This window comes from Tiliqua scincoides, chromosome 1, assembly GCF_035046505.1.
Source record: "Tiliqua scincoides isolate rTilSci1 chromosome 1, rTilSci1.hap2, whole genome shotgun sequence".
NCBI lineage: Eukaryota > Metazoa > Chordata > Lepidosauria > Squamata > Scincidae > Tiliqua > Tiliqua scincoides.
The window spans coordinates 36,436,490-36,464,001 of NC_089821.1; the positions used below are offsets into that span (position 1 = coordinate 36,436,490).

At 41.0% G+C, this 27,512-nt stretch overlaps 1 protein-coding gene across 3 annotated transcripts in view; it reads left to right on the forward strand.

Moving 5' to 3' along the window:
- Positions 1-2,384: 2,384 nt before the first annotated feature.
- PRMT3 (protein arginine methyltransferase 3) overlaps positions 2,385-27,512 on the forward strand; it is a 67,729-nt gene continuing 42,601 nt past the window's right edge. For 2 of the 3 annotated variants that reach the window (XM_066629064.1, XM_066629079.1), the window contains exons 1-9: positions 2,385-2,471; positions 2,575-2,683; positions 6,432-6,514; positions 7,531-7,580; positions 9,385-9,487; positions 11,237-11,390; positions 15,831-15,972; positions 21,153-21,218; positions 23,488-23,609. In XM_066629064.1, the coding sequence (XP_066485161.1) occupies positions 2,586-2,683; positions 6,432-6,514; positions 7,531-7,580; positions 9,385-9,487; positions 11,237-11,390; positions 15,831-15,972; positions 21,153-21,218; positions 23,488-23,609 (818 nt within the window). In that variant the 5' untranslated portion in view covers positions 2,385-2,471; positions 2,575-2,585. The remainder of the gene's footprint in view (positions 2,472-2,574; positions 2,684-6,431; positions 6,515-7,530; positions 7,581-9,384; positions 9,488-11,236; positions 11,391-15,830; positions 15,973-21,152; positions 21,219-23,487; positions 23,610-27,512) is intronic. The other variant, XM_066629072.1, reaches the window with a different exon arrangement.

The following is a 27,512-nucleotide window of genomic DNA, read 5'->3' on the forward strand; positions in this document are numbered from 1 at the left end:
TGACCTTCTGTTCCAGAGCAATTGGTTTAGGCCAGTGGTCTTCAAACTTGTTCATGTCATGACCCCAATAAATAAATAGACTGGGGATCCACCATCTATCCCATCTCCCCTTCCAGGACCCATTCTGCCTACCCCCGCCCCCATTGCCACTCACTGCCCATTGCCACTCACTGCCCAACCCTGTTACACCCTCCTGGTCACCCTCCTGGTTCACTGTAGCCAATTCATCTTGTTAGAGAGAGCAGAAAAAGTTACCCAGCACTAGAGAAAGCTATTTTAGCACAATTGCTAAGATCCTGAGCAGGACTAGGACACAATCTCATGGTACCTGAAGGGTTACACCATATGCCTCCTCCTTTATCTGGTGGTGCTCTAGTTCAGTGGTCTTCCACCTATTTCGTTGTCACAAACCCACAACTGAGACTGTGCAACCCCATTGGGGCCCCGACCTTAAGGCTGAAGAACTCAGATTTAGAAAACACCTTTGCTCTCAACTCCTGATCTCCCTAGAAGGACTGAGGAGGACATGCTCTAATTTCTGCCTGCTCTTCTTGTACTCCCAGAATGGATGGCTCTGGGTTGATGAGTTTTACCTGGTGACAAAAGAGTTGCAGGTGTCAGAGGCTCCCAGCAATCCAAAGCCTTTCCCTGGAGGAATTCTTTCGCTGAAAGGGAAGTCATTATATATTATGGACATTATATATCTGGACTTTCAGATGGCGTTCGACATGGTCCCTCACCAAAGGCTACTGAAAAAACTCCACAGTCAGGGAATTAGAGGACAGGTCCTCTCATGGATTGAGAACTGGTTGAAGGCCAGGAAATAGAAAGTGGGTGTCAATGGGCAATTTTCAGAATGGAGAGAAGTGAAAAGCAGTGTACCCTAAGGATCTGTCCTGGGACCGGTGCTTTTCAACCTCTTCATAAATGACGTGGAGACAGGGTTGAGCAGTGAGGTGGCTAAGTTTGCAGACGACACCAAACTTTTCCGAGTGGTGAAGACCAGAAGTGATTGTGAGGAGCTCCAGAAGGATCTCTCCAGACTGGCAGAATGGGCAACAAAATGGCAGGTGCGCTTCAGTGTTAGTAATATGTAAAGTCATGCACATTGGGGCAAAAAATCAAAACTTCACATATAGGCTGATGGGTTCTGAGCTGCCTGTGACAGATCAGGAGAGAGATCTTGGGGTGGTGGTGGACAGGTCGATGAAAGTGTTGACCCAATGTGCGACGGCAGTGAAGAAGGCCAATTCTATGCTTGGGATCATTAGGAAAGGTATTAAGAACAAAACGGCTAATATTATAATGCCATTGTACAAATCTATGGTAAGGCCACACCTGGAGTATTGTGTCCAGTTCTGGTTGCCGCATCTCAAAAAAGACATAGTGGAAATGGAAAAGGTGCAAAAGAGAGCGACTAAGATGATTACGGGGCTGGGGCACCTTCCTTATGAGGAAAGACTACGGCGTTTGGGCCTCTTCAGCCTAAAAAAGACGCCTGAGGGGGGACATGATTGAGACATAGAAAATTATGCATGGGAAGGATAAAGTGAATAGAGATGCTCTTTACACTCTCACATAACACCAGAACCAGGGGACAACCACTAAAATTGAGGGTTGGGAGAGTTAGAACAGACAAAAGAAAATATTTCTTTACTCAGCGTGTGGTTGTTCTGTGGAACTCCTTGCCACAGGATGTGGTGATGGCATCTGGCCTGGACGCCTTTAAAAGGGGATTGGACAAGTTTCTGTAGGAAAAATCCATTATGGGGTACAAGCCATGATGTGTATGCGCAACATCCTGATTTTAGAAATGGGCTATGTCAGAATGCCAGATGCAAGGGAGGCCACCAGAAGGAGGTCTCTTGTTATCTGGTCTGCTCCCTGGGGCATTTGGTGGGCGGCTGTGAGATACAGGAAGCTGGACTAGATGGGCCTATGGCCTGATCCAGTGGGGCTGTTCTTATGTTCTTATAATCCCCATGTGTAGCGCTTTCATTTGTCCCCCACTTCCTGGCAAGCCTGCCTGGGCTGCCTGAACCATTCCTCCACCTTCTTCATAAGTTTGGCCCTTCAGGTTTCCCGTACAAAATTCCTTCTGCCCTTTTCCCCGCCTTCCGTCACTCCGGTTCAATCACTGGCCAGAGTGCGGCATCGCATTCTGTGATTGGTCAGGAGCGGGAACACAGACTAGGATCTCTCATTGGCAAGAGGCCGTCAGCCCGAGCTGTGATTGGTTAGGAGCGGGAACGCAGACTAGGATCTCTCATTGGTCAGAGGCCGACAGCCCGAGCTGTGATTGGTTAGGAGCGGGAACGCAGACTAGGATCTCTCATTGGTCAGAGGCCGACAGCCCGAGCTGTGATTGGTCAGGAGCGGGAACGCAAGCCGGAAGTGGCTGCGAGGGCCGTGAAAGCGTGTATCTCACGTTGTTTATGGTGGGAAGGAGGGGCTGAGGCGTGGGGGACCAGGTGAGCTCGCGCCCAGCTGTGGCGGTTGGTAGGTCCTTTCCCCTCCCCCACCCTCAGAGGCCCCGGCCTCGGGCGCTCACTCTGCGTGTGGTTGTCATTGCAGCAGGAGAGGCGATGGACCCCGAACCTTGCGTGTCCGACAGCGGCAGCGACGGCGCCTGGGAGGACGAGGGCGGAGAGGAGCCGCGGGCTCGCTGCCTGTTCTGCCCCAGGTCCGGGCTGGGGCCCTTCTGGGTCTGGGGTTGGTGGGAGTCCGGTGCCCTCGGGGGCCTCTCAGCTGACCCTGGAGCAGGGCTGGGTCCAGCGAGCACAACCAGCTCCAGAGCCCAGGTCAGCCAGCTAAGCAGGTAGACCTGGGCTCCCAGTTGCACCGGCCTGTGGGCCTGAGGTTTGCTGGGCTCTTGCCCATACTTCTAATGCAGAGCTGCCTGCTGGGTAGACCTGGGCTTCCGGTCTGTGGCCAAGGTTTGCTGGGGTAGACCTGGGCTCCCACCTGGACTTGGAGCCCAGATCTACGTGCCAGGTACACCTGAGCTCCCATTCTGCCTCCTTCAGTTGGGCTTCTGGTTGAACTGGCCCCTGTGGCGGAGGTTTGCTGGGCAGGTAGACCTGTGCTTACCCCTGGACCTGGACCCCAGATCTTCCTGCTGGGTAGACCTGAGCTCCTGTTCTGCCTCTTCCAGGCAGGTAGTCCTGGGCTCCCACCTGGGCTTGGAGCTCAGATCTATCTGCCTGGTAGACCCCGCTCCCATTCCACCTCTTCCAGGCAGGTACACCTGGGCTCTCATCCTGACTCTGCCTCTGGAGCCACCTCTTCCAGGTGGGTGGACCTGGCTGTAGGTTGAACTGGCCTCCATGGTTGAGGTTTTCTGGGCAGGTAGATCTTGGTTTCTGTCCAGACTTGGAGCCCAGATCTTTCTGCGTGGTAGACCTGGGTTCCCATTCCACCTCTTCCAGGTGGGTAGACCTGGGCTCCTGGTTGAACTGGCCTCCATAGCTGAGGTTTGCTGGGTGGGTAGATGTAGGTTCCTGTCCAGACTTGTAGCCCAGATCTACCTGCTGGTGGACCTGGATTCCTGGTTTAACTTCTGGCCTCTGTGGCCAAGGTGCACTGGGTGGGTAGATCTGGGCTCTCACCCAGACTTGGTGCCCAAATCTACCTGCCTGGTAGACCTGGGCTCCCATTCCATGTCTTCCAGGCAGGTAGACCTGGGCTCCTAGCTGTGCCTGAGCTGTTTCCTGTCCTGGTATGCACCCTTCTGCTCTGATGTCAGTTTGGTGGGGCACGCACCCATGGTCCCCCCCTTGGATCCACCCCTGCCCTGGAGTGGTGGGCAGCAGCAACAGCAATTCTTTTCTCTCTCTGTATTTTCTGTGCTCTTTAGCAACAGTGCCTCCCTCCTCCAAACAATGATAAAGCATTGCTGGCCTTTGGAAAAACAGTTTAAACAAACTTCTCATCTGGAGCCATGAAACATGGTTCCCCCCCCCCCTTTACAATTCTTTTAGCTACTCAGTTAAGCAGTATTGTTTCTTTTTTAATTATTCATTTATGAAGGCAGCTGAATTGACAAACACACAATACAGTAACACGCACAACATAAACACAATAATAACAGAAATTAAAAGATATATAGCAAGTGCAGAATCCTAAATCTAAATACTTTGTTCTTCTGCATTAGTTATTCAATTTTTTCTGTAAACCGCTTTTTGAACTTTTTGCTGAAAAGCAGTACACTGATATTAACAATATTTATCAATAATCATTAAACTTATTAAGTATCATATCTTAAAATTGTCTCTTATTTCTAACATATTTTCTTAGTTTTAAATTTTTTACTCCTCTTATGAATTATTTAATTGTCTGTTCTCTCTTATTCTCAACAAAAAATCCATAATTCAGTACACCAATTTCCCCTTTGTGTGCGGGAAGTTCATAAGTGGTTTCCAATTTTCCATAAAAGTCTTACTGACTTATCTTTAAGTAAAATTGTAAGTTTATCTATTGCTAAGTTCAATACCTTTATCTTCACTATTCTTCAACTGAAGAAACATGGTTATTAAAAAGATAACACCACATGTCCAAAGTGATTTCAGCTGCCAGTATCTTAAAAGACCTGGCAGAATGAAAAGGAAAAACAGCAAATACAGGCCTTGTATCATGGAGTGGAAATGGTGGTGGTAAACTTTCCACTCTTTTGAGCTTGGTTTTACTGACTTGATCGGTTGGTGTAGTTAGGGTTACCTGATACAAAGAGGAAAAGAGTGCCTATACTAGCACAGTGGTATGCTGCAAGGCTGCCTCAGGTGTGCCTAGCGGGATCAGAGGAGGGAGGCGGCAGCAGCGCGCCCACCTGCAGGAGAAGTGGCTGCTTTGAGCCTCACGTGGCAGGCAGCACAAGGAAGGGAGCAGCCAGCTAAGGGACTGGTGGTGGCTGCTTTGCATCCCACACAGCAGCTGAGGAGTCCGCTTGGAGCTTGCTCCTACCACTGCGCACAACTCAGGCTGCAACCTTACGCTCACTCTCCTGGGAGTAAGCCCCATTGGCTGTAATGGGACTTACTTCTGAGCAGGCATGCATAGGATTGGGCTCTTGGTCTGCTATCCCATCCACTCTTTCCTGGGAGTAAGCCCCATTGACTATAATGGGGCTTACTTCAGACTAGGCATGCATAGGATTGGGCTTTTGGTTGCACTCTTTTTCTCAAATATACAAGCAGGCAATTGGCACTTCTCTCCTCTTCTCAACATTTTTCAGTGTTTTCAATGACTTCAAAACATTCTTTCCTCTTTTTCAGAAACCACATATGCTTCCTTTTCCTAGCTTCTTGTGATTTTTTTTGTCATGTAATGATTTAATTGTATTAATTTTATTAATTTAAGATTAATTGTAATGTAATTTAATGTAAGTCAAAAACTGTAGTGTGCCTTGACAATTTTAGTGCCTTGTCAGTGTGCCGTGAACTGAAAAAGGTTGAAAATGGCTGGCTTCTACCTTTAACCATTGTATAGAAGAGGGAATTTTGCCAGGTGCAGCTTTTCAAACCCTTCCATGTTGAGCTGCACCTGCCAAAATTCCTTCTTCTATACAATGGTTAAAGATATAGGCACTTCTTCCTTTTTTGTATCTGGTAACCTTTAGGTACAGTGCACCACTTTGCACTATAAGTAGAGAAGTGCCATTTTGCATGTTATGCAAAGAGGTAAGCTGAGGTCTACCACTGAGCAGTATACTCAGCTGGAAATTGCAGTCTGTCATAGCTCTTTGGTACTTTATTTGAAAAATCAGGTTTATTGTCATCTTAGATGTGTATTGCAATATGGTTATTTGGAAACACCTGAGACAGATAATAAATGTAACGTGTGAGGTTCCCTTCCCATTTGGCTGCTCTAGAAGTTTGCCAAGTTGTATATCTGTTATGTGTAGATGTGTTTGAAAATAGTGTTTGTTTAACTTAGAAGTAAGCTCCTTGTATTCAGTAAGACTGAGACTGTAATCTTATTTTACTCACCAGAAACAAACACTTCCTAGTTATGTGTTCTTGCACTTGCTTGTAATATATGGGGGGGTAGATGGATGCTCAAGAGTAGCAAGACTTGCTGAATAGCCTCAGTGAAATAGAAAGAGGGATGAATGTTCCAACAGTTGTTTTGCATGTGGTCAGAGAATAGCACAGACAGCTGCTGAATCTTTTGTACTTTCTGGTATTGGCCCTCCAATCTAACCAACACTATTTTATTTATTTATTTTATTAATTTATACCCCGCCTTTTTGCCCAATGGGCACACACTACTCTTGGCCTTTAAACACCTTTGCTCACTTTTGAGGTTTTGAGGTTAATTACCCAAGCTAATCTCTCCAGTTGGCATAGGAGGCTTGTATCTGTTTTTTAAACTTTAAGAAGTTTAGGCTTGCATTCCTAATATGTTTATTAAAATCCCTGTACTGTGTTTCAAAGTTTCTTCAGTTCGGCTGAGGAATTATTTTGCCACTGTACATCAGACCATGGGTTCAATATTGGGATGGTGGCTCATAAACATGGTAAGTGTGTTGTGTGTGGCATTTTGTATCATTTTCTAGTTAGATGTTTCTTGAAATATCTAAGCACAACATAAATCAATATTGATAGTCCCAATATTTGAAATAAAAACCACCAAACTCCTTTGATTGCCTGAATGAAATTGTTCTATTGAAATTTTATGTTGTTTGTACAACTGAAATTGTTCTATCGGTTGAGAGACTAAAAAGGAAACAAATAGTTCACATGTATGGGAAGACTCTAGATCTACATATGAATAAAATGTTATATGGACATGCACAGAGAGTAGGACATGCAGTTTCACCACAAAATGCAAGGTAGGGAAATATGTAAAGAGGTGGAAGGCTTCAGTTAACAAACGTTAAAACTATTCATCTGACTGTGACAGTCAAGCCACATGATATCAGTTGAATCATCTAAGTAGTTGTGACAACCAAGTTTCTAGTATTGGTATTCACAAAATCCTGCTTCGGAAAAGGCTGAAGCATTATGGAAATCAGAGGAAATTATCTCTTCTGCTCTCCCCCCCCCAGATGGAAGTTTATTCCATTTCACGAGGCTTGGGATACAAGCCATAGAATTTAATATAACTTCATGATGTGTTTAGAAATGGTCAGTTTATAAACACAGCATGGACTGGGAATTCAGATTTTCCAATTATTAGAATGGAATATAAAATTGAATTATAGTAGTATGTCCTGAAATGTGAAGAGTACATTGTGACATTTATTTAGTGTATTATTTTGGTTTCATTCTATTAACAGCTGAATCTTGTCCAAAGCTATTCCCGTTGATTTTAGTGGGTGTAGCTATGCCTAATTCTTTGTAGAATTGGACTGCAAGTTATTTTAAAATTTTGGTGGTATTACTCTACTACTAGTAGTACAGCAATTGTTCAGTAGGAAAGCTATCTGGATTCAGAAAATAGGAACAGCAAGATGTTGGTGAATTTGACTAATATAATGTACTGCTAACATCCCTATATAACTTTCTTTTTTCTGCTTTCTTCCTCTTCTAGGTCTTGATTTCTATGGATATATCAAGCTAATAAACTTTATTAGGTTGGAAGTAAGTTACTGCGTATTGTATGAGTAGAACAAGCTTTAAGTTGCTTAATTGAATAATATTCTATGTCCCTTCAGGGCACATCAGTGTGAATTTTTATAAATATAGTACAGTAATATCTTTCACTTTCATCTGGTTAGTGACCAGAGCCTGGATAAAAATAAAAAATGGATGAATGTCAAAGCATATTTAATATAAATATTAAGGCTTTTGCGGCTGCTGACTTAACATTTCATTTCAATAGCCTTATTTGCAAATTTCTTTTGGCTGGTGAAAACCGTAAATAACTATCAAATGCGAATGCTTGCTAAATCTAAAGAAACAGAAATAAAAGAAAAATGAACACAAGAATGTTGACAAACATCATGGATGAAACATTGGTTGGATGAAATAGGGTGAAAGCATGTGGACAAAACTTGAAATGTGGTTATAATTGAACATAACTGAAAGAGCAAAATGATGAAAGTTAAGGTATTGTTGTAAATTGATTCCTGCAGAAGACGGTAACATATATCCTGCTTATTATTTTGTGTGGCTCCATCTTTTGATTTGTTTAGTCCCCCAAATCTATATATGTGAAATGTATTTAAAAACAGAAAAGTGAGCGATTATACCTGTCATGACTCGTATGAATTACTTTATAATTGGGTATTTGTCTGTTTGTGTTTGCACAGTAAGAATTGCTACCATGCGGGTCTTTGCTGATTTTAAGCTCAGAACCCAGGGAGGAATTTACAAAAGCAACCCCATTAGTGTATGGAAACATTCCAGAATATTGTATGGAAACAATGCACAATATTATTCATCAGTGCAGCTTAATCCCCGTTTCTTGCTTTAAAACTGGGGCAGAACCGACAAGAAAGGAAGTGAAGTGAGGGCATAAACTTCGCCAGTGGGGTAGTGGGTAGGGAGCAAAACCTCAATTATTAGCAGTGCTGGACTGAGGCTGCAACAACCACCAAAAATGTGAACTTTAAATGGTCATCACATGGGTTGTCTAGTGTTCTGTAACAAAAAGATATTGCAAAAAATAGAGAGCTTAGAATGTGGTTATAGGGAGCAGTGACAAGAAAACTGGTGTGATATAATGGATATTCAGAGATGGAATAAGTTTTATTGATAGACAATACAGAGAACGAGTATCTAGTTTCCTGTTTGGGAGACAACATTGTATTCCTCTGCATATGGATGAAATCCTGAACAGATTATGGTTTTGGATGTAATTTATGTGACTTCTGAATACAATTCCATTTATGTTTGCCTGTCGCCTGGCATTCCTTATCCTGCTCAAGTATTCAATATTCTTGTAATATTATATTATAAAAAATAATGGCTAATATTTCAGAAATGAGAAGGTAAAGATTCGGTTGAAACTACAGGGAGGTTGATTTATGCTAAGCATTAGGAAAAGTTGTATAGCATTAGAACTGTCTGCCTGTTCAAGATTTTCAGGATGCACAGCCACCTGTCAGGAATGCTGTAGCAATTGCTTGCACTGAACGAGTTCAACTAGATCACCTCTCAGGTCACTTCCAGCTGTAACGTTCTATGCTTCTATAGTATGCACAAAAACTTTGTCCAGAGTGATTTCCCAGATCTCCAGATAGAACAGGCCAAAATTTAATTTGTGTTCTCCTTCAGCAATAGCTATAAGAATGCACAAACATACTGATCAGGAAACTCTACACAGGGGATGAAATCAGAACTTTAAACATTGCTGTATAACTTTGAGAGCTATATCTGATTGTTCAGATTTTTTTAATTGTTTTGATTGTTATATCTGATTGTTGAGGTTTTTTTCCCCCAGAAACCGACTGTGGAGTTTATTAAGTCTCTTAGCACTCCAGGACCCTGGGAGGAAGAAAAATATTTGAAGCCTGCTCTGGAAGATGACCTTTTACTTCAATTTGGTAGGGCTTCTTTTAATTTAAATATGAGAGCCATGTTTGTCAGATAAATATCTCACCTCCTCTTCAAAGACATTAAATATATAGATTGAATTTATACTTCATAAATACATTCTATAGGCTTTGGGTTGTATCCTAACTAGTGCTTCCATGTACTTGTTTTGGTTACATAGAGAGGAGGACAGCTTCTCCAATCTGTCCCTCTGTTTCCTACCAAAAGGTTTTTTGTGGGGGCTCTTGGGAGCAGATTTAGGGGCAGATGGTGGCAGCAGAAGAAAGGGGGGTTGCTACTCTTCTTCCTTTCCTACTACATGAAGAGAAGTACTAGCCAGGTTCAAATGCTTTGAGTTTTACAAAATGAAAATGTCCTCTGTCTTATCTTTCATATCAGTGAAACTGTCTCCTTTCTCCTGAACCACTTTGCTGGCATAAATGGAAGAGCTGAAGTGGAAGGCAAGGTACAGGTGTGCCCTGGTATCTGTGGGAAATCCATTCCGGAACCCTCTGCGGCTACCTGAATCCACAGATACCACAGAAACCCACCTGCACTCTCCAGAACGAGCCCTGCAGAGGCCACTCGTGTCTGCCTGCAGCCTCTGCAGGGCTCAGAATAGTCATTTAGGCAAGAAGAATAACTTCTGGTTTTCTTGTAAAACTGTTAGTGACTTTTTATACATTTAAAAGGCGTTAGGAGGACTGGTGAAGCTGGTTATGACATTAGTCCACACCCCATATCAGATCTATTTGTATGTGTAGCAATCAGAAGACTTTGCATTAATTGGGAGAAAATGATAAAGAACTATGCTTAGAATTAGGAAGTTGAATTAAATATGATCGATGGCCAGAACTTGCTTAGTTCCAACCCATTTTCACATGTTGGAGTTTCACGTGTTGGTTTCACATGTTGGAGAATAGTGAACTATTTTAAATTCCATTAATTTCAGTGAGGAAGTTGCGCAGCATGGGTAGAATGATAGACTTGGGTCAGGGATATCTGAATTCAAGTACTCTTAACTAAGAAAGTCGAAGTTCCTACACTTGCTTATCTGGACATAAGTTCCACTGAATTTAGTGGGGCTTATCTCTGAGTGGGCATGCATAAGATTACACTGCTAGTGTTTATTGGCATTACTATTTTAAGCCTAAACTACTTCATAGGATTGTGTAGATAAAATGAAATGGTCTCTTTTCTGCTCTGTGCTGCTCTACCTCACCCTTTTTCCTTTAGTGATTCACTCTGCTTTTCATGAATTCCAAAAAAATCTTGAAAGGCTTTTGACTCGGACTGTTTCAATTACAAGAACTGATCCGTGTCTGCCTAGTAGTTGATTACTAGCAAATTTCAAAGTTGAAATACTGTATAAGTATTTATAGTTGCAAAATCAGTTTGGATTCCAAAGAATTGCACAACTTGTTGTCTGAGCCTAAGGCTGTATTAGCTATCCACATGCAACATGCCAAATCCCTGCTGAAATTGAAGGTATTTCAAATGCAAAGAAAGGTAGGGGGAAAAGTCCCAATGATCAAATTCCTTGGGCAGACCTAAAGTAGTTTGGATTTTTTCAATCAGGAACAATGATTGTGATTCCTTTGGTGGCAGTGCCTGATACTAAGCAGAAGCTGGTGAAATGAGACAATACCATCTGTTTACAAAATTTCCAATAGATAGTTCAGTGGCGGATGATCACTCCATGCGTTTTGATCCTTTCACACTGCATGGTGAATCCTTTGGTGTTTGTTTGTTTGTTTCAGATATAGAAGATCATCTTGACTCCACCAGTTTCTCTTGTCCTAATGGACTAACTGAGGCTTCACCTCTCCTTCAGCGCTTGAAATATGCAGAGCACAGGGCAGAATTGGCAGAAGCTGCATTGGCCAGAGCCCAAGAAGATCTTCAAAAAATGAAGTAATGTTTTGACCAAGGATCTTTTTAACTTCTGAAATAATTGGCAACTGTCTTGGATGTGTTAGACTAAAATAGGTTTCTGTAGTATTAAAGGTCACTAGAAACTGAACAAAATGACAGCACCAGGGAATGGAGAGGGAGTAGTAGGCGTCTGATGAGATTTGAAAGATCCTACATACATTTTCTACAAATCACTTTTGTTTAGGATCAGATATGTTTTCCAAAGCCATATTACTACATACTACCTCTATATGGTTCCCCTCCCACCCCATCCCACTCCCGGCAACAACATTTTGCTTGCTAAACTGAAAGCTTTAAAACATAAGTGAATGAAGCAAAAACGGTTTTAATCCACACAGAGTCGCTTTAAATGTAGTGCCATGTTTCTCTGGGGAAAACCAGGACTACAGATATTCAGTCAAATAAAAATAGACAAACTGGTTCATTGGTTGGGCTGTAAGTCATCAGTGAATTTACAACAAGGAAATTCATGCTTATTAATCACCTGGTGTTTTTAGACTAGTTTACACAAATAGGCTAATGTTGTTTTGTGGTGGAGCAGGAAATGAAGCTGCTATGAATGTAGTATTATGCAAAAACATTGAAGTTGCAGTTCATGCAATTTTTTGTCCATTTTTGTGAAATCAATCTAAAAATGAAATACTATAAAACTGCTTGTCTGATCTTCTCTTTAAAATATTACCTAGGGTGTTGGATGGAGAGTATTATTATTATTAACAGTATTTATATAGCGCTTTTCAACTAAAAGTTTACAAAGCGGTTTACAGAGAAAAATCAAACGACTAAGGGCTCCCTGTCCCAAAAGGGCTCACAATCTAGAAAGATGCAAAAGAACACCAGCAGACAGCCACTAGAAAAGACACTGCTGGGGTGAGGCGGGCCAGTTACTCTCCTCCTGCTATAGAGAGGAGCACCCACTATAATTGGGTAAGAGACACTGCTATAGAGTGTCTCTTACCCATTAGCATGGGTAACTTGTGAGTAGTGGTACTTGTCTGCTCTTTCACAACAGAAAGGGAACTGACAGCCCATTGAACTGTGCCACTGCATTCACTTATGTTATGTTGCAAGTTTTATAGTCTTCATGGTTGTGGAGAATTGTTTGAAAATGTACTCTGATGACTTGGAACCCAGACTGAGTGGCGAGTTGCCCTTTAACCAAATATCTCACTCCTGTTCCACAGTGCATGGTTGGTCTACATACCCGATTTCCAGCTGCCCTACCTCTTTTCCTTATTTTATTGCACACGTTAAACTGAAACTTAAAGGGCTGCAGAGTAAACCAACATTTCTTAATTTGTACAGCACTGGGAATAAACACATGAGTTTCCTTGGCATAAAACGTGCTCATTTTGCATTGCTCAGTCCAAAGTAATGATCTGCTGTTGAACTGTAAATGTTTCTTGTCTTGGTGATAGTATGTTAAAATTATACTAAACATTTAAGGTATCTTAAAGAGTATCTTTGAGTCAAGCGACTTTGTATTTCCCTATAGTCCACAGTATAACATGGTCACTTGAAAGCAGTCTTCTGAATTTATGGCTAACTTTTCTTTTCTGCAGCTAGTTACTTTGAAAGGCCATTAATGATATGATTTTATTAATTGTGCAGTTCCCCACGCCCATTACCTTTTATCTTCATCATGTTATTGCTTTGTGCAAATGGTATCTTGCTTTTAACTAAACACAAAAAGCAGAAAGCAGAAAGCTTGTAGCAGGGAACCTGCAGGCTAGAGTGGAGACTAAGAGTGAATGTTAGCAGGAACATTCGCTGTCTGCCTGCTTCTCTTGCTATAGGCTTTCTGCTTGTAGCATTTAGTTAAAGTAAGATACATTCACACGAAGCAATAATGTGATGAAAGTAATGAATGCAAGGAACCACAGAGATAGGGCTCCCTGTATCTGTGTTTTCTGGTATTCCTGGGAGGCAGGAACATATCCCCTGCAGATTCTGGAGGATGCTTAATTATTTTGGGTTGTATCCTAACCCTAATATATGCAGAAAAGGTTCTTGCAAGGGACCTACCCCCCTTTCCACTGAAGCCCCCCTCCCCAGTTTTCCCCAACTTTTTGAGAATTGGGGGTTCTTTAAAGCAGAATTGAATGTATCAATTCAGTATACTGTAGATCAGCCATTTTCAGCCACTGCGCCTGGCACACTGATGTGCCACGAATTGTCTGCAGGTGTGATGCGGGAGTTTGGGTAAGGGCTGTTTGTTAGTAGGGCCATTGGGAGATGTGAGCCCCCCACCAACAGCATGGTGCCTTGTCACTTGTCAAAAAACTGGTGGTGTGCCTTGACAATTTTAGTACCTTGTCAGTGTGCTGTGAGACAAAAAAGGTTGAAAATCACTGCTGTAGATACTTACCTACAGGGCAAGAAATTTTTGTCAGGAAATCAAGCTTAGATAATCACCTCACCTGATCTCCAAGGTCACTCAGGGGGCAGAGCTTTTCAACTCCAGAGAAGTTGCTTTTCAAGTGACAATGCAGACATAATTAGAGGCTGTTAATATCCAAGGCAACCAAGACTGGAAAACTGCAGCCAAAGTTAACCTTTTCTCTGCCCCAGAGACTTTCATTGAATTCCAGTCAGCGGCCTCCTCTAAGTTTACAGAGCCTATTGCAGCCGTTTTGCAAATGCTTGCATTTTGCAGAGGTCTGTTTTTTTAAACACCAGGATGTCATCCTTTGTTTCAAAAAGAAAGTCCCAGGCTACAATTCTGTGCACCATTACTTAAGAATAACACTCATGGAAAGCAATGGGTCTACTTCTGAATAAATGGGGTTGCAACTATGTGCAGCTGTACTTAACAGTAATTCCTGGTTCCTTGTCTCTCTGCTGTGAATTGAATTGCACTCTCCCAGTTATGTGTAATAAGTTGTGTGTTATATGTTGAGCCTCAGGCACCTTAAAGAAGGTTTTAATTCATGGTTCTCTTGCAGTGGTTCCCAACCTTTTTCGCTTGCATACTCCTTGGCAGCCCATTTCCATAAATTGTACCTCTCACATTAGCTCAATGTTTATCATTAATATTAATATAAGTCCTCATCTCCTCCTTATGAAAACCTATACTTCATGTATTCATCACAGTATTTTTTTTTGTCTGTTTGAAGAACTGAAGACCACGCCTTTGCATTCTTTTGCACCAGAAGTGTCTTGAGAAATTCTTGGTGATTGTTCACTTTCCATATTATGTTTCAACTTTTTTTACTGTGCTGGTTTTCAATCACAGATTGATACATGAATTGATCACCAAAAATTAGCTATTGGTAGGGCTTTCACAGCTAGCTATCCACTTCCCTTCCTGCCTTGCTGGCCCTGCAAGGCATTCTGGAGTACTACTTGCCTTTTTCTGGCATTATTAAATTCTTTTTCAAGCACTCCTAAAAATCCTGTTGAGTGCCCCTGGGAGTACATGTACACCAGGTTGGGAACCAGCCATATCTATTGGTATGTTTTCAGTGCACTTGCTCTGTTAGTGTTTACAAAAAGGTTGTGAAGATCAGAATTTAAAAAGTTAAAGAATAAAAATACATCATATGATCTTTCATTATATTTTTAATAGAGACTGTACTGTTCTTAAGTAATAATTACTGGTAGATTATTTTTCAGGATCTGGTCTCAGATAAAATCAGACAAAACTATAGTCAGACACCCCCTAAGTTTAACCCTTGACTTATCCGAGGGTCATAGAAAATTCCATGATATTGGCTCAAAAATTGCTAGTGATATTGCCTTACCTTCACTTATCTGTGAGATTCATTTATAGTTGAGTATCTGTGGTAGTTTTGATTTTTCAGGTTAAAGAATAGTAGGGGTTTTTGGAGGAGTAGAAGGGAAATTGTTGTTAAGAATATTTATATACCTTTTTCAACAAAAAAAATTTAAACACAAAGTGGTTTACAGAGAAAATCTAATCAGCAAATGGCTCCCTTTCCCTAAAGGGCTCAAATTTAAAAAGATGCAGAAGGAACCCCAACCAATGGTCACTAGAAAAGATACTCTGCTGGGAAAAGGACAGTTACTCTCTCCTTGCTAAATATAAGAGGAGCACCAATTGGAAAGTGCCTCTTTGTCCAGTTAGCAGGGACATAGGAATTGTCATTTGTATGAAAATTGCATCCGGATGCAGTGTGACACCTTTACTTTGAAAGTAGTGCATGAAAGCTACAGGTCAGGATTCCTGCAATCAAAGTTTTGCGGACTGAAATGTGGAAAAATACTGATTCTGAAATGCACATAGAATACCAAACTTTTTATGCAGCAGTTTTCTCTGCAGCACCCAGCAGAGGGAGCTTCAGCATGCTTAAGCACCATAGCTCTGTGGAACCTGCATGCTTTCTCTCCACATCCTCCTTGAATTTTTTTTGTAGTCCTGTTAACGTGCCTCAAGGGTATGTTTCAAATTGATTACAGACATTTTGCACAGGATTTTGTGATGAATGCAGAAGTCAGAAGCAGCCCATCAACTGGTGCTATTGCGGACCTGTGTGAGGATGAAGAGGATGTTTACTTCAGCTCTTATGGGCACTATGGGATACATGAAGAGATGATTAAGGTTAGGAAATGAACACAAGCATGTTTTTCTCCCTATAAAGATGAAAGTAAGGCTTGTTTGTCTGCAAACATGCTGCAGCACAACTGCATTTTTAACCCTCTACATACTTTATTGGTGGTTATTCTAGTGAAAGCAAGGTGGAAAATACAAAGAAATCAAGGGCTTTGCACAGGCTGGGCTCTTTTTCTGTCCTGCAGTCCCTTGCACTGTCCACAAAGCCATCCCAAATGTCTGGGGCCCTCATTCAGTGTGCCTCAAGGGTATACAGAAGTGAACATTATCAACTGTCAGATCACTCCCAGAATTATTCCAAGTGAAGGCATTTTAAATATAATTACAAGTGGGGGGTGGGTGGGAGAGAAGGGATAGAGTTGGATATGGGTTCTGATAATTATGAATTTAGTACGTTAAACTGATTTTTGTCCTTCATAAATAAAATTGATGTATGATATCCACCATTCATTGAAAATGCTTTCTGTGCAAGTGATAAAGAAGTTTATTTTTAAAAGAGAGAATCAAAAGAGGAGTTCTCAAGTGAATTAAAATTTGACTTCTGGTAAGGCCTTTTTTCCTTGCTTTGCATTATCCACAGAAGTTAGCTATCTGAAATACCAGAAATACACTCCCAACTCTGCTCTCATTTTGTCCAAGCTTTATTTTGGTTGTGAGCCTATGGACCAGGGATCTGTGCATTTTATTTGTGAACAATGCATATTTGGCTTATTGTGATATTTAGCATATCTATTAAATAGTTATGAGTCATGATGATGGCTGAAAGCTTTACATTGGCTGTTCAGATATGATCATTTAAAGGAGGGTAGGATAACCTGGAATGCTCCAAGCAAGTTGGCCTGGGGTCACAGTACTGAGGACTATGTATTTGCCATCCTTCCCAGGTATTCAGTCTGTGAATGGCTCAGCATTTGTGTTGCTAATATCTGTGCTCTTAATGAGGGATGAGAAAGCATGGTGGAAGTGGTAGTAACAGTGTCACTTCCATCTTTGGGCCACCTAGGTTTTTCCAAATACAGCAGTGATTTTCAACCTTTTTTGTCAGGGCTCACTGTAAAGGTACTAAAATTGTCAAGGCACACCATCAGTTTTTTGACAATTGACAACCCAGTGGCCCTGCAAATAAATGATCCTCGCCCAAACTCCCCTGGCACAGCACAGTGGTTGAAAATGGCTGCAATATAGTAACATGTATTGGCCAAACCTAGGTGGCAGGAGAAGTTAAAAAAGCTGTTGAAGTAGTAGTCAAGCTGTATAGGAATTACACTTATTTAGATCTGGGATATATATTCTGAAGTTGTAAAAGATTTGTAGTATATTAGCATATACTCCTGCAGGAAACTTTGACACTAACATCTGAATCTTAATTACTTATTAGATATATAGTTAGGTAAAAAGAGCCTTTTCAGTAATGCACCCTATTTGTGGATCTCTCTTACCTGTTTGACTTTAGAACTATCATGTAATGAAATTGGTAATATGTAGATTTCCTCCAAAGCAGTATTAACCAAAAAAAGAACTGCTGGCATGAGCACAGGTGGTATAGTGAAGAGGAGGCAGGAGTACATTGCCCTGGGTACCAGGCCTTGAGGGGATGTCTTAGAAGCCACCTTTCAAAGGCCTCTAAGATGTTGTATGGGGAGTAATAAAAATGTTTGTGCCCCTGGGTCCTAGATGCCTTAGCTATGCCACTGTTGTAGATTGCTATCAAAGCTAACATATAGCCCCAAGGAAGGGAAAATTTAGTTACTTCACAAACTTCAGTTGTGGTAATCCAATATTGGCTAGCAAGTCCATGCCACAAAAATGAAATGATTTTAACCAACTTTCCCCTTGCTCCCCGCAGCTGAAAGACACAGAAATTACCTTACCAATGTATTTGTTATAAAGGAGGACTATCTTGATTGCTCAGTAATATGTTGTTGATTTTTGCAGCGTTTGATTGGAATTATATTTCCTGTTATGGCTAAACTAAAAGAACCTCATGGTTTTTTATTTTGCTTCAGTCTTTTATAAGACGTGAATTTTTTTTAATGCGCAACAGGTACTGTGTTTTTCACTGCAGGGATAATATTTAAGCAGCTGAAAGAAACAAGTAGAGCACCAATGATGGAGGAATGAAAGGAATTAAGTAAACCGCAGCCCCACAAAAAGACTAGAAGTTTCCTGACCAACCATGCATGTAGTGAGGACAGCAATTGAAAATCTATTGGTTCAGTTTTGGCTGCAAGAACAGTGAGACGAGAACTCGGAAAGCTTTACAGTTGACTGCTTTTGTGGTTGACAAAGAGCCTTTTGATCTTGGGTAGTTGCAGCTAATCCAGTGCCAAAGAAGTGAACACAAAAATATTAGCTGTTGGTTAGATCCTTACAGTTAAAGAACCTTTTAAATAATCCAAGTGAATCCAGTCCACTTTGGCTTGAATTGTAAGGTTCTGGTGTGTAAGCAGAAAACAAGGCATTTAGCTCCTTTTAGCTGATTTCCCCCATCCTGCTGCTGTCCATTGCACCACTGCCACCTCCCCCCCTCCCAAAAAAACCGTTCTTAACAATTGAAGGACCCTCTGGGAGACCATAAGATATGCCTCTGGGGGATGCAGAGAGTAGAATGAATGGGTAAATATAGGAGCCTGCTTTGGAGAAGCTGTACTAACTGAACAGCACCTTTCAGACTCAACCAGCCATTTTCAACCACTGTGCTGTGGCACACTGGTGTGTCACGAATGGTCTGCAGGTGTGTCGTGGGAGTTTGGAGGAGAGTCATTTATTACTAGGGCCATTGGGGGGTGTGAGCCCCCCACCAATAGCATGCAGCAAAATGGCAGATGCGTTTCAATGTAAGCAAGTGTAAAGTCATGCACATTGGAGCAAAAAATCAAAACTTCACATATAGGCTAAGGGGTTCTGAGCTGTCTGTGACAGATCAGGAGAGAAATTTTGGGGTGGTGGTGGTGGACAGGTCAATGAAAGTGTTGACCCAGTGTGCGGCAGCAGTAAAGAAGGCCAATTCTATGCTGGGGATCATTAGAAAAGGTATTGAGAACAAAACGGCTAATATTATAATGCCGTTGTACAAATCGATGGTAAGGCCACACCTGGAGTATTGTGTCCAGTTCTGGTCGCCACATCTCAAAAAGGACATAGTGGAGATGGAAAAAGGTGCAAAAGAGAGCGAATAAGATGATTTCTGGGCTAGGGAACCTTCCTTATGAAAGGTTACGGCGTTTGGGCCTCTTCAGCCTAGAAAAGAGGCACCTGAGGGGGGACATGATTGAGACATACAAAATTATGCATGGGAAGGATAAAGTGAATAGAGATGCTCTTTACACTCTCACATAACACCAGAACCAGGGGACATCCACTAAAATTGAGGGTTGGGAGGGTTAGGTCAGACAAAAGGAAATATTCCTTTACTGAGCGTGTGGTCAGTCTGTGGAACTCCTTGCCATGACGGCATCTGGCCTGGATGCCTTTAAAAGGGGATTGGACAAGTTTCTGGAGGAAAAATCCATTATGGGGTACAAGCCATGATGTGTATGTGCAACCTCTTGATTTTAGAAATGGGCTATGTCAGAACGCCAGATGCAAGGGAGGGCACCAGGTTGCAGGTCTCTTGTTATCTGTTGTGCTCCCTGGGGCATTTGGTGGGCCGCTGTGAGATACAGGAAGCTGGACTAGATGGGCCAATGGCCTGATCCAGTGGGGCTGTTCTTATGTTGTTATGCCTTGTCAATTGTCAAAAAACTGATGGCGTGCCTTTGACCATTTTAGTCCTTGTCAGTGTGCCATGAAATGAAAAAGGTTGAAAATCACTGATCTAAATGTTTATCTTTCAGAACTTTGTGATAGACAATGCTGGAACTGGTTTTTTATTATATACAAACTAAAATACATATTTCAGATTGCTTTTCAAAAATTTTTGAATTGCAATTCGAAAGGGCAGTGATCTGGTAACTTGGCTTGATTTTGTTCTTACAAATTTAACCATGAATGTTAATTGCTGCAGAGAGTTGTCCTTTTTATCCTTTTGGTATGGCATTGAGTGGTGCAGTGTCCAATTTGTATGCAAGCAGAGGTTCTCTTCATTTTTTTCTAAAGTTTTCATTTTATACTTTTTTAACCCTTGTAATAAGGAGCTAAAAATAAAATCACAAATGCTCTATCTTTTTGCTATTCTGATTCATTCTGTGTTTGCAGAGGTAGTAAAGCGTATGGCTTGCCAGCAGTTTGTCTCCCTGCCTACATGTATTAAAAGGAATGATGTTAGTTGGTTACTGAGATGAGCTACGCAGCCAGCTCATGTAGTGATGTAGTACATCTATTCAAGTGTGCAAGCTGGAAAACCACCAACATTTCTATAGTCATGCTGAGTAAGCACTTGGAGGCTTTTTCTGAACTTAGCTTGCACAGCTTCTGTGATTTACTTGACTTTGTACATATTTAGGTTATGTGCATTAGCTGCAGAAAGGATGTTCCTAGGAATTGGACAGCTTGCTTTGCTACTTGAGTCTGATCTATAGCCTTGTTTAAAAATAGGAACAATGGTTGTATATTTCTTTATAATACATCACTAGTACAGTAGCTCATACTCTAGATGCCAAGACCTACACATTTGGTGCTGGACTAGATTTATCTTTTGATTACTAGTGTGACATTTTGGAAAAATCAGGAAAAGTATATAAAATCAAGTATATTATTCTTAAACCAAAAGGCACATATTTCTTCTAGATACATTGGAAATAGGCTGTATAGAAAGTTAATTGACTGCTTCCCAAAATATGAACTTCCAAATGTGATCATACAGATAAAAAGATGGTCCACTGTCCTATAGAGCTCACAATCTTAAATAAGTAAAATGCAAATGAGGTACCAGGATACAGCTACTGGAAAGGATGATATACTAGTATGAAATTATTCTTTAAGGGTTGAGTTGGAAATATTTGGAAGATTATTTAAAATACTTAGGGCCCAGTTCTATTCAACTTTCTGCACTGTTGCAGCCCCAAGGTAAGGGAACATATGTTCCCTTACCTGCCCCTCCTCCACAGGATGTGGTGCACACCCCGTTAGCATGACTGCATCAGCACTGGAAAGTTGCCTAGGATTGGACCGTTAATTAAAGAGTAAATTGCAGACTGTGCTCTGAACTCTGCTTCTTTTGAAAATAGGATAAAGTACGTACGGACAGCTATCGTGACTTCATATATCAAAACTCCCACCTCTTTAAAGATAAGGTAAGTGGGTCAGCTATAAAGCTGTTAATATTCTTGCAATATGCAACTCTCCTAGGTAATAAAGCACTTTTTGATTGGTTTCTTTCTAGAATTGTGAGAATGATGTTTTGACAGGACTTTGATTCAATGTACTTGGATCCTATTACAAGACAGGCATTATTCAGCTGCTGGAGGGTGCAGAACACTGATAACAGAAATGCTGTTCAGCACTGTCTTTGTTCAGTGTGTGGTCTTGAGTGTTCATTAAGTATGATGACATGGTTTTGTTAAGGTTTCCTCATGCACACACACTTATTTACAGTAATTCAACTGAATTTCTAACCTATGTATCTCATGATAAAAGCATCATTGGGATCCCTGGGGAATTAGCTCCTGGAAAAGGTTCAAATTTCATTGTGTTGTTTGACTGATATCCATATAAATTAGGCCCTCTTGAGCCATATACAAAAACCCATTGTTAGTGAATCTGTTTCTTCAGGGGACTGTAGTCTGTTCTTAAAATAACCATGGAAAAAAAGATAAGTGTTTGGAAAGAAAGTTATAAACATGCTAGTTACTGTCTTCTCCCTGTCTTTCCTCCACCTGCATTGCATATGGACACTAAGCCCATTCCACTGACTCTCATGCAGGCCTTGTTCGTGTGCACATGGTATAATTGTACCATGTGAGAGTGTTCCCTTCAATGGGAGGTGGTCCACCCCATCCATTGAGAGATCCAGTGGCTCTGATCCTCTTGAGCATCCCAATTAAAATGTTTTTCATGTACAATGTAGCATGTCGTTATTATATAACGTGATTTATTTTGTGAACATGTACGTAAATAATCCCAAACTGTTTACTTTTGTACTGCTGTAGACTGGTTTCTGTCGGCTTGTATTCTGGGTATCGTTTTGCAAATGGAAAAAATTCAATTTGCATGAGGATAGTATGTGTCATGAGGGACTTGGTGAAAACTTTCCCTAAGTTGCCCAAACAGAACTATCTCTGTTCTCAGAACGATGCCTTGGGATATAACTTGGGGCCCAGTCCTATCTGGACCTTGCATTGCCTCTTCCAGAAGTGCAATGCTCTCTTTACATCTTACCCAGCTGATCCTTCTTTGAGAATTATTTTGGGATTTTAGAAATTTTCATCATAGCTTTTTCTGTGCCAGGCTTCTGCTTGGAATAAATCTCAGTGGTGAAATGAAAAATTACTGAAGTGTCTATAATGAAAAAAGCTGGCAGATCTTTAATTACAGAACCCTAAGCGGCACCACCAGAATACAACCGAGTCTTTCATCAGACTTTGACAGTCTGAGTCATTCTCTGGAGTTTGAACCCAAGTGTGTCCAATGAGCTGACCAGCTCTACACTCAACTTTTTTCATATTTGGCAGTTCAGCTTTTATTCAAATAACTAGTTGTTGATTTTACAAACACACTTAATTCAGACGTGGGCAACATATTTAAAATGGAGGACCACACTGAATGTATCTGGTCTTGAATGTATCATTCCCTTCCTCTCTCTCTGTCAGTATCTAGACCAGGGGTGTCAAACATAAGGCCTGGGAGCAGAATGCAGCCCGCAGAAGCTTTTTATCTGGCCCTCGGGCTCTCAGCTGCTGAGCAATGCTGAGGTCTCACTGCTGAAAGGGTGGCCCGCATGATAATTGGGCTCCCCATATCTTGAAATATGATCAAATCTGTGTATTTTCTCTTCTGTCAATTGCAGCTAATGAGTTTCTACACAAGAACAGTGTGCTTATTTCTGGTTTTGACCTGTTTAATGACATCATTTCCTGCCAAATGACATCATCACTTCTGCCCCTCAGCAGGCATCATGAATGATATTTGGCCCGCTGTATGAAATGAGTTTGACACCCCTGATCTAGACTGTAGGCCCCATGGGACAGGGACCTGTTTTATCACTAAGTAACATGCCATGGACACTGATGATGCTATATAAATAACAGTATACTGTCATTGTAGCAGGAGTGTGTCTAAAGCCCTTTGTTCTGCTAATTGTGCCTGTTTCAAAATTGAGAGAGACCTTTCTTAATGAATGCCAAGATACTTAAGATTTTCATGAGAGCTTGGAAAAAATCAAAAATATGTTTCAAGCCCAACAAGTACATGCTTTTGCTCATCTTACTGCTGGTCATGCTATTTCCCTTTACCTATCCTGCAGAAGTTAATCTTCCAAAGTGAACATTATTCCAAGGGGATGTTGTTGCTTCCTAGCACCAGTAGACCAATGTTGCTGTAATGATTACTCTTTCTTTGTGCTAGATTATCCTGGATGTTGGATGTGGAACTGGAATCCTTTCCATGTTTGCTGCCAAAGCAGGTGCAAGGAAGGTGATAGGAGTTGACCAGTCAGAGATTATTTATCAGGCTATGGACATCATTAGGTAGGAGAAACTTTGTCCTGAATTCGTGGCTTTTTATAGTAATAAACCTAGGTAGCAAAATAATTTTAACTAAGGTTGACAATAATTGAGCATCATGCTCAACTTGGGTAGATAGAGAAGGGGAATTTGTGTGTACTTTGTTCTCTTGGATGCAGCCTTTAAACTATCATTGTGTGCCTGCTCTGGGTCTTTGAAGGCATATATAGAATGGGTTTCTTAAAGGGTGATACCCATCATTGCCCTATAAGCAGTGATGACTTATGTGCATTTCCCTCTTCTGTCTGTATCTAAATGATAGAATGTTGACCAAAATAATGGATTTTGTAAATGATTGTCCAGGCTTTGCTAGAGAATAGAGTGGTAAGATGACACAGAAAAAGCAAGATCTGTTCTGCTTGAAAGCTAAATTTTGAGCCATGTTGCTTCTTTAATAACAATATGACTTTAAAAAAAGTCATGGTTTTGCACTGAATACTTACTAAACTGAGCAGTGGTTCCAAGGTCTTGCCTCTTTCAAATTTGCTTGCTTTTTCTGAAGCACTGCAGGACAGCTGTTGCATAAGGTACCTGTCATTTGAATTAATTTTTTATCCTTCCGTTAAGAGTACAGAAAGTCCTTGCAACACTTGGTTGCTGAGAGTGATAAAAACAAAACTGTTTTGCAGACTGGTGATTTGTTTGATTTGCATGCCACACCAGGGGCAAAGGGGGATTGAAAAGAACTAATCTTGTGGCAGTGACGGATGATCTCTAAGAGTACACTGAACAATTGCTGTAAGGTTACATCTGCTGAGTATAAAACTCTTTCATTTGTCTCTAATTCATATTCAGACAATTTGTAACAGTCTTGTTATAGCCTGTTGCTCCTGATGACAACAGACTGGCTGTCTCTTTCACCTATTTCAAATATAGCAATTGGCAGTGAAGGTGACCAATGGCAAACCATCAGTTGCTGAAGCCAAGCTGCTTAAAGTCTCCAGTGTTACTATATTTTTTAGCACCAGGGCAGTGCTTATTTATATGTGGAGATAACTTATCCATTCTAGTTTTAAGTGCACGATCCACCAGGATCTGCTGTACTATCATTCATTTCCATGGGGTTTTTATAAGTGATTGCATTTGAGAGAAATGCTGCTGCTTTTGTCACAGTATGGGAAGTTCCCTGCTTGACTAACCAGTTAACTTCAACATTCCATTGCAGTATTTTCCTCTTAATTGCTTGTATTAGGAGGGCCAAGCAGCAGCTTTAAGCCATTTCTGCCCAATGTGGCATATTTGCAACAAGGATCAAATGTGTGCACCTGTGGGCTGGGCAGAAATGGGTTAACCAGCCTATTAGACAAGTACTTTTGGATACCTGGAGTGCATATTAAACCTGATTAAAACAATGCGAACCCTGAAAAACTAACTTTAGTGGGGGAAAAATTGAAAAACAATGGGTACACTCCAAATAGGCTGGTTGACTAATAATAATTCCCTCTAAGTATTTTGAGATCTCTCAGCTTCTCATAGAAAACTGAAGATAGCACAGCCTCTATTAGTTGGAATCTTCTGTGCCTACCTATACAATCTAAAGTGCTGTTTCACAACCTTTGTTCCCCAATGTACCACTTCACATGTTCCACCTATTGGAAGTACTACCCAAAGTAGTACTGGCAATGACATCGCCAGTTAGTTCTGGGTTGGGAGGCCAGGCGCAACACAACAAACACTGGTAAGAGACTCAGGGCTGGCGGGAGGGCTTTTTCAAGTGCCCAAAAGTTCATGCTGAAGCTCTGCCAACTAAGCGGAGCCTCCTACTACTGTGTATTGTGTCATGGTCTCACTGTCGGGCAGCAGGTGTCTCGGGGTGCTGCCAATATCATCAGACACACCTCGGTGGTACATGTACTACTCATTGAGAAATGCTGCTCTAAAGGCAAATGAGTGCAATTAATATTTTTAAAAGGTTTCATTTTTCTAATTTCAAATACTTGCTTAGTATTGGGTATCAGAAACATTGGACATAGGTATTGCCTGAACATCCTGATCCATGTGCCTTGTGCACCTAAAAAGACTAGCAACACATTTATTTCAGCATAGTGTGGTTTATGAAAGCTTATAAATTTCTTCATGGTGCCATAAGACTCTTCTCCTATAGCAGCAAAAACAGCACACAAAGCAACTGTTCTGGAAGTTGTTATCCAAATCTAGGTGATCCCTCACATTTAATACGGAGCAGTTGAGTTCATGAAGCTTTTCACCCGTGCCTTGCCTTTACTAGACTGTTTGTTCTCTATGGTATTAAAATTTTAATGAGATTATTGGGTTGTGTTCAAAGTCAGATGTAGAGAGATTGGTTATTCCTACAATGTTGAAGAAAGGGCACAGATAACAATTGTAGTGGAGAAATAAATTTCAGTGGTGTGACTAATTACTCTGTCTTCTCTAACATTAGCTGTCATAATAATGGCATATGAAAGAGAGATTGATATGGTGTGCTTCAGAGAAAGTAAATGCCACTAAAACTTGATCTCAAGTTTACCCATTAAATAGCAGCATAGCTTTAAAAAAAGAAACAAAAGAAGATCTTTTAGAGAAAATTGGTGTTATATTCTTATGCGTGAGAAGAAATACTGCAGATGCTTTTGTCACTGTAAGCACAGTAAAAGAAATAACATTGTACTATAATTGTATTGTTTGCAGGGAATGTTTGTTGGTAACTTTTCAATTTTATTCCTCAAAAAGGTTGAGAAAATAGTTTTGTTGGAGTGAACTGCTCATATAGCACTTGGATACAATCATTGTACTTTTAAGTGTTATAAAGTAATAATATGAAAATTGGGAACATGCAGCTTAAACAAAGCTGAAGTAGCAAGACTCTTTCTTATAGTTTCCTATGATCCAGGTCTTTTGCACAATGCAAATATGACAAATGGAAGGTCTCGCTATAAACTTCTCTTCCCAGTCCTAAGACCATTCTACCTTTTGTCTCTGATCTTGCATTATGAACCTTTAAGTAAAGGAAAAATTTTGTCAAATGCTTAGGCATTTCAAGCATAAAATTACACTTGTTAGGGAAATGTTATCTTCATCTGCAACATGCAAGCACATTTTAAGAATGTATCTTCTTTTTGTGAATTGACACCTGTCATTGGTGTGCTGTACAAAACCAGTATCCTTTAGGAAAAAGAAATGGACACTGATCTGATTGTTTTGCAGCTTTAGTTTTCTACTACAGGGTACATCCTTGAAATAGCCAACCATCTTCATGTGGGAGTTCCATGAATGTCACTTAAATTTAGTAGAGTATACTGTACTAAGAAGTGCTAAAAACTCATTAAAACTGCCATATTGAGCAGTAACAGTTGAACCAGCACTCTAGGGTTGGCTAGATTTTGTAGGTGTGCCATTAACATTTATTGCTTTTTTATTTTTATTTTTTAAGTTACTATAAGTCTAACTCTAACTGCTGTCTTGCCTGGGGCATTGAGGCTATAATCCAAAGCCTACTTGCTTGAAAGTTGGTTTCTTTTTGAAATCAGTTGATCTTAACTTGTATGTAAACATAGTTAGGATCAGAGAGTAAGGCCAGTCTCTTGCTCTGGAGCACAGGATGTGTGGAATGCAATAGAAATCCAACTGATTGCAAATGTCTAGGGATAGGCAACCTTAAACACTCAAAGAGCCATTTGGACCTGTTTTCCAGAGAAAAGAAAACCACGGGAGCCACAAAACCCTTTTGACATCTAAAATGAAGATAACACTGCATATATAGTTTTTTTACCTTTATGCTATGTATAAAAAAACTATAGTGTGTTGCATTTTTGAAGTCAGTCCCAGTAGAGGCAGTGGGGCTTCTTCCCAAGAAGGTGTGGAGAGGACTGCAGTCTCAGAGCCCCTCCTCTGCCTGTCTCCTCAGAA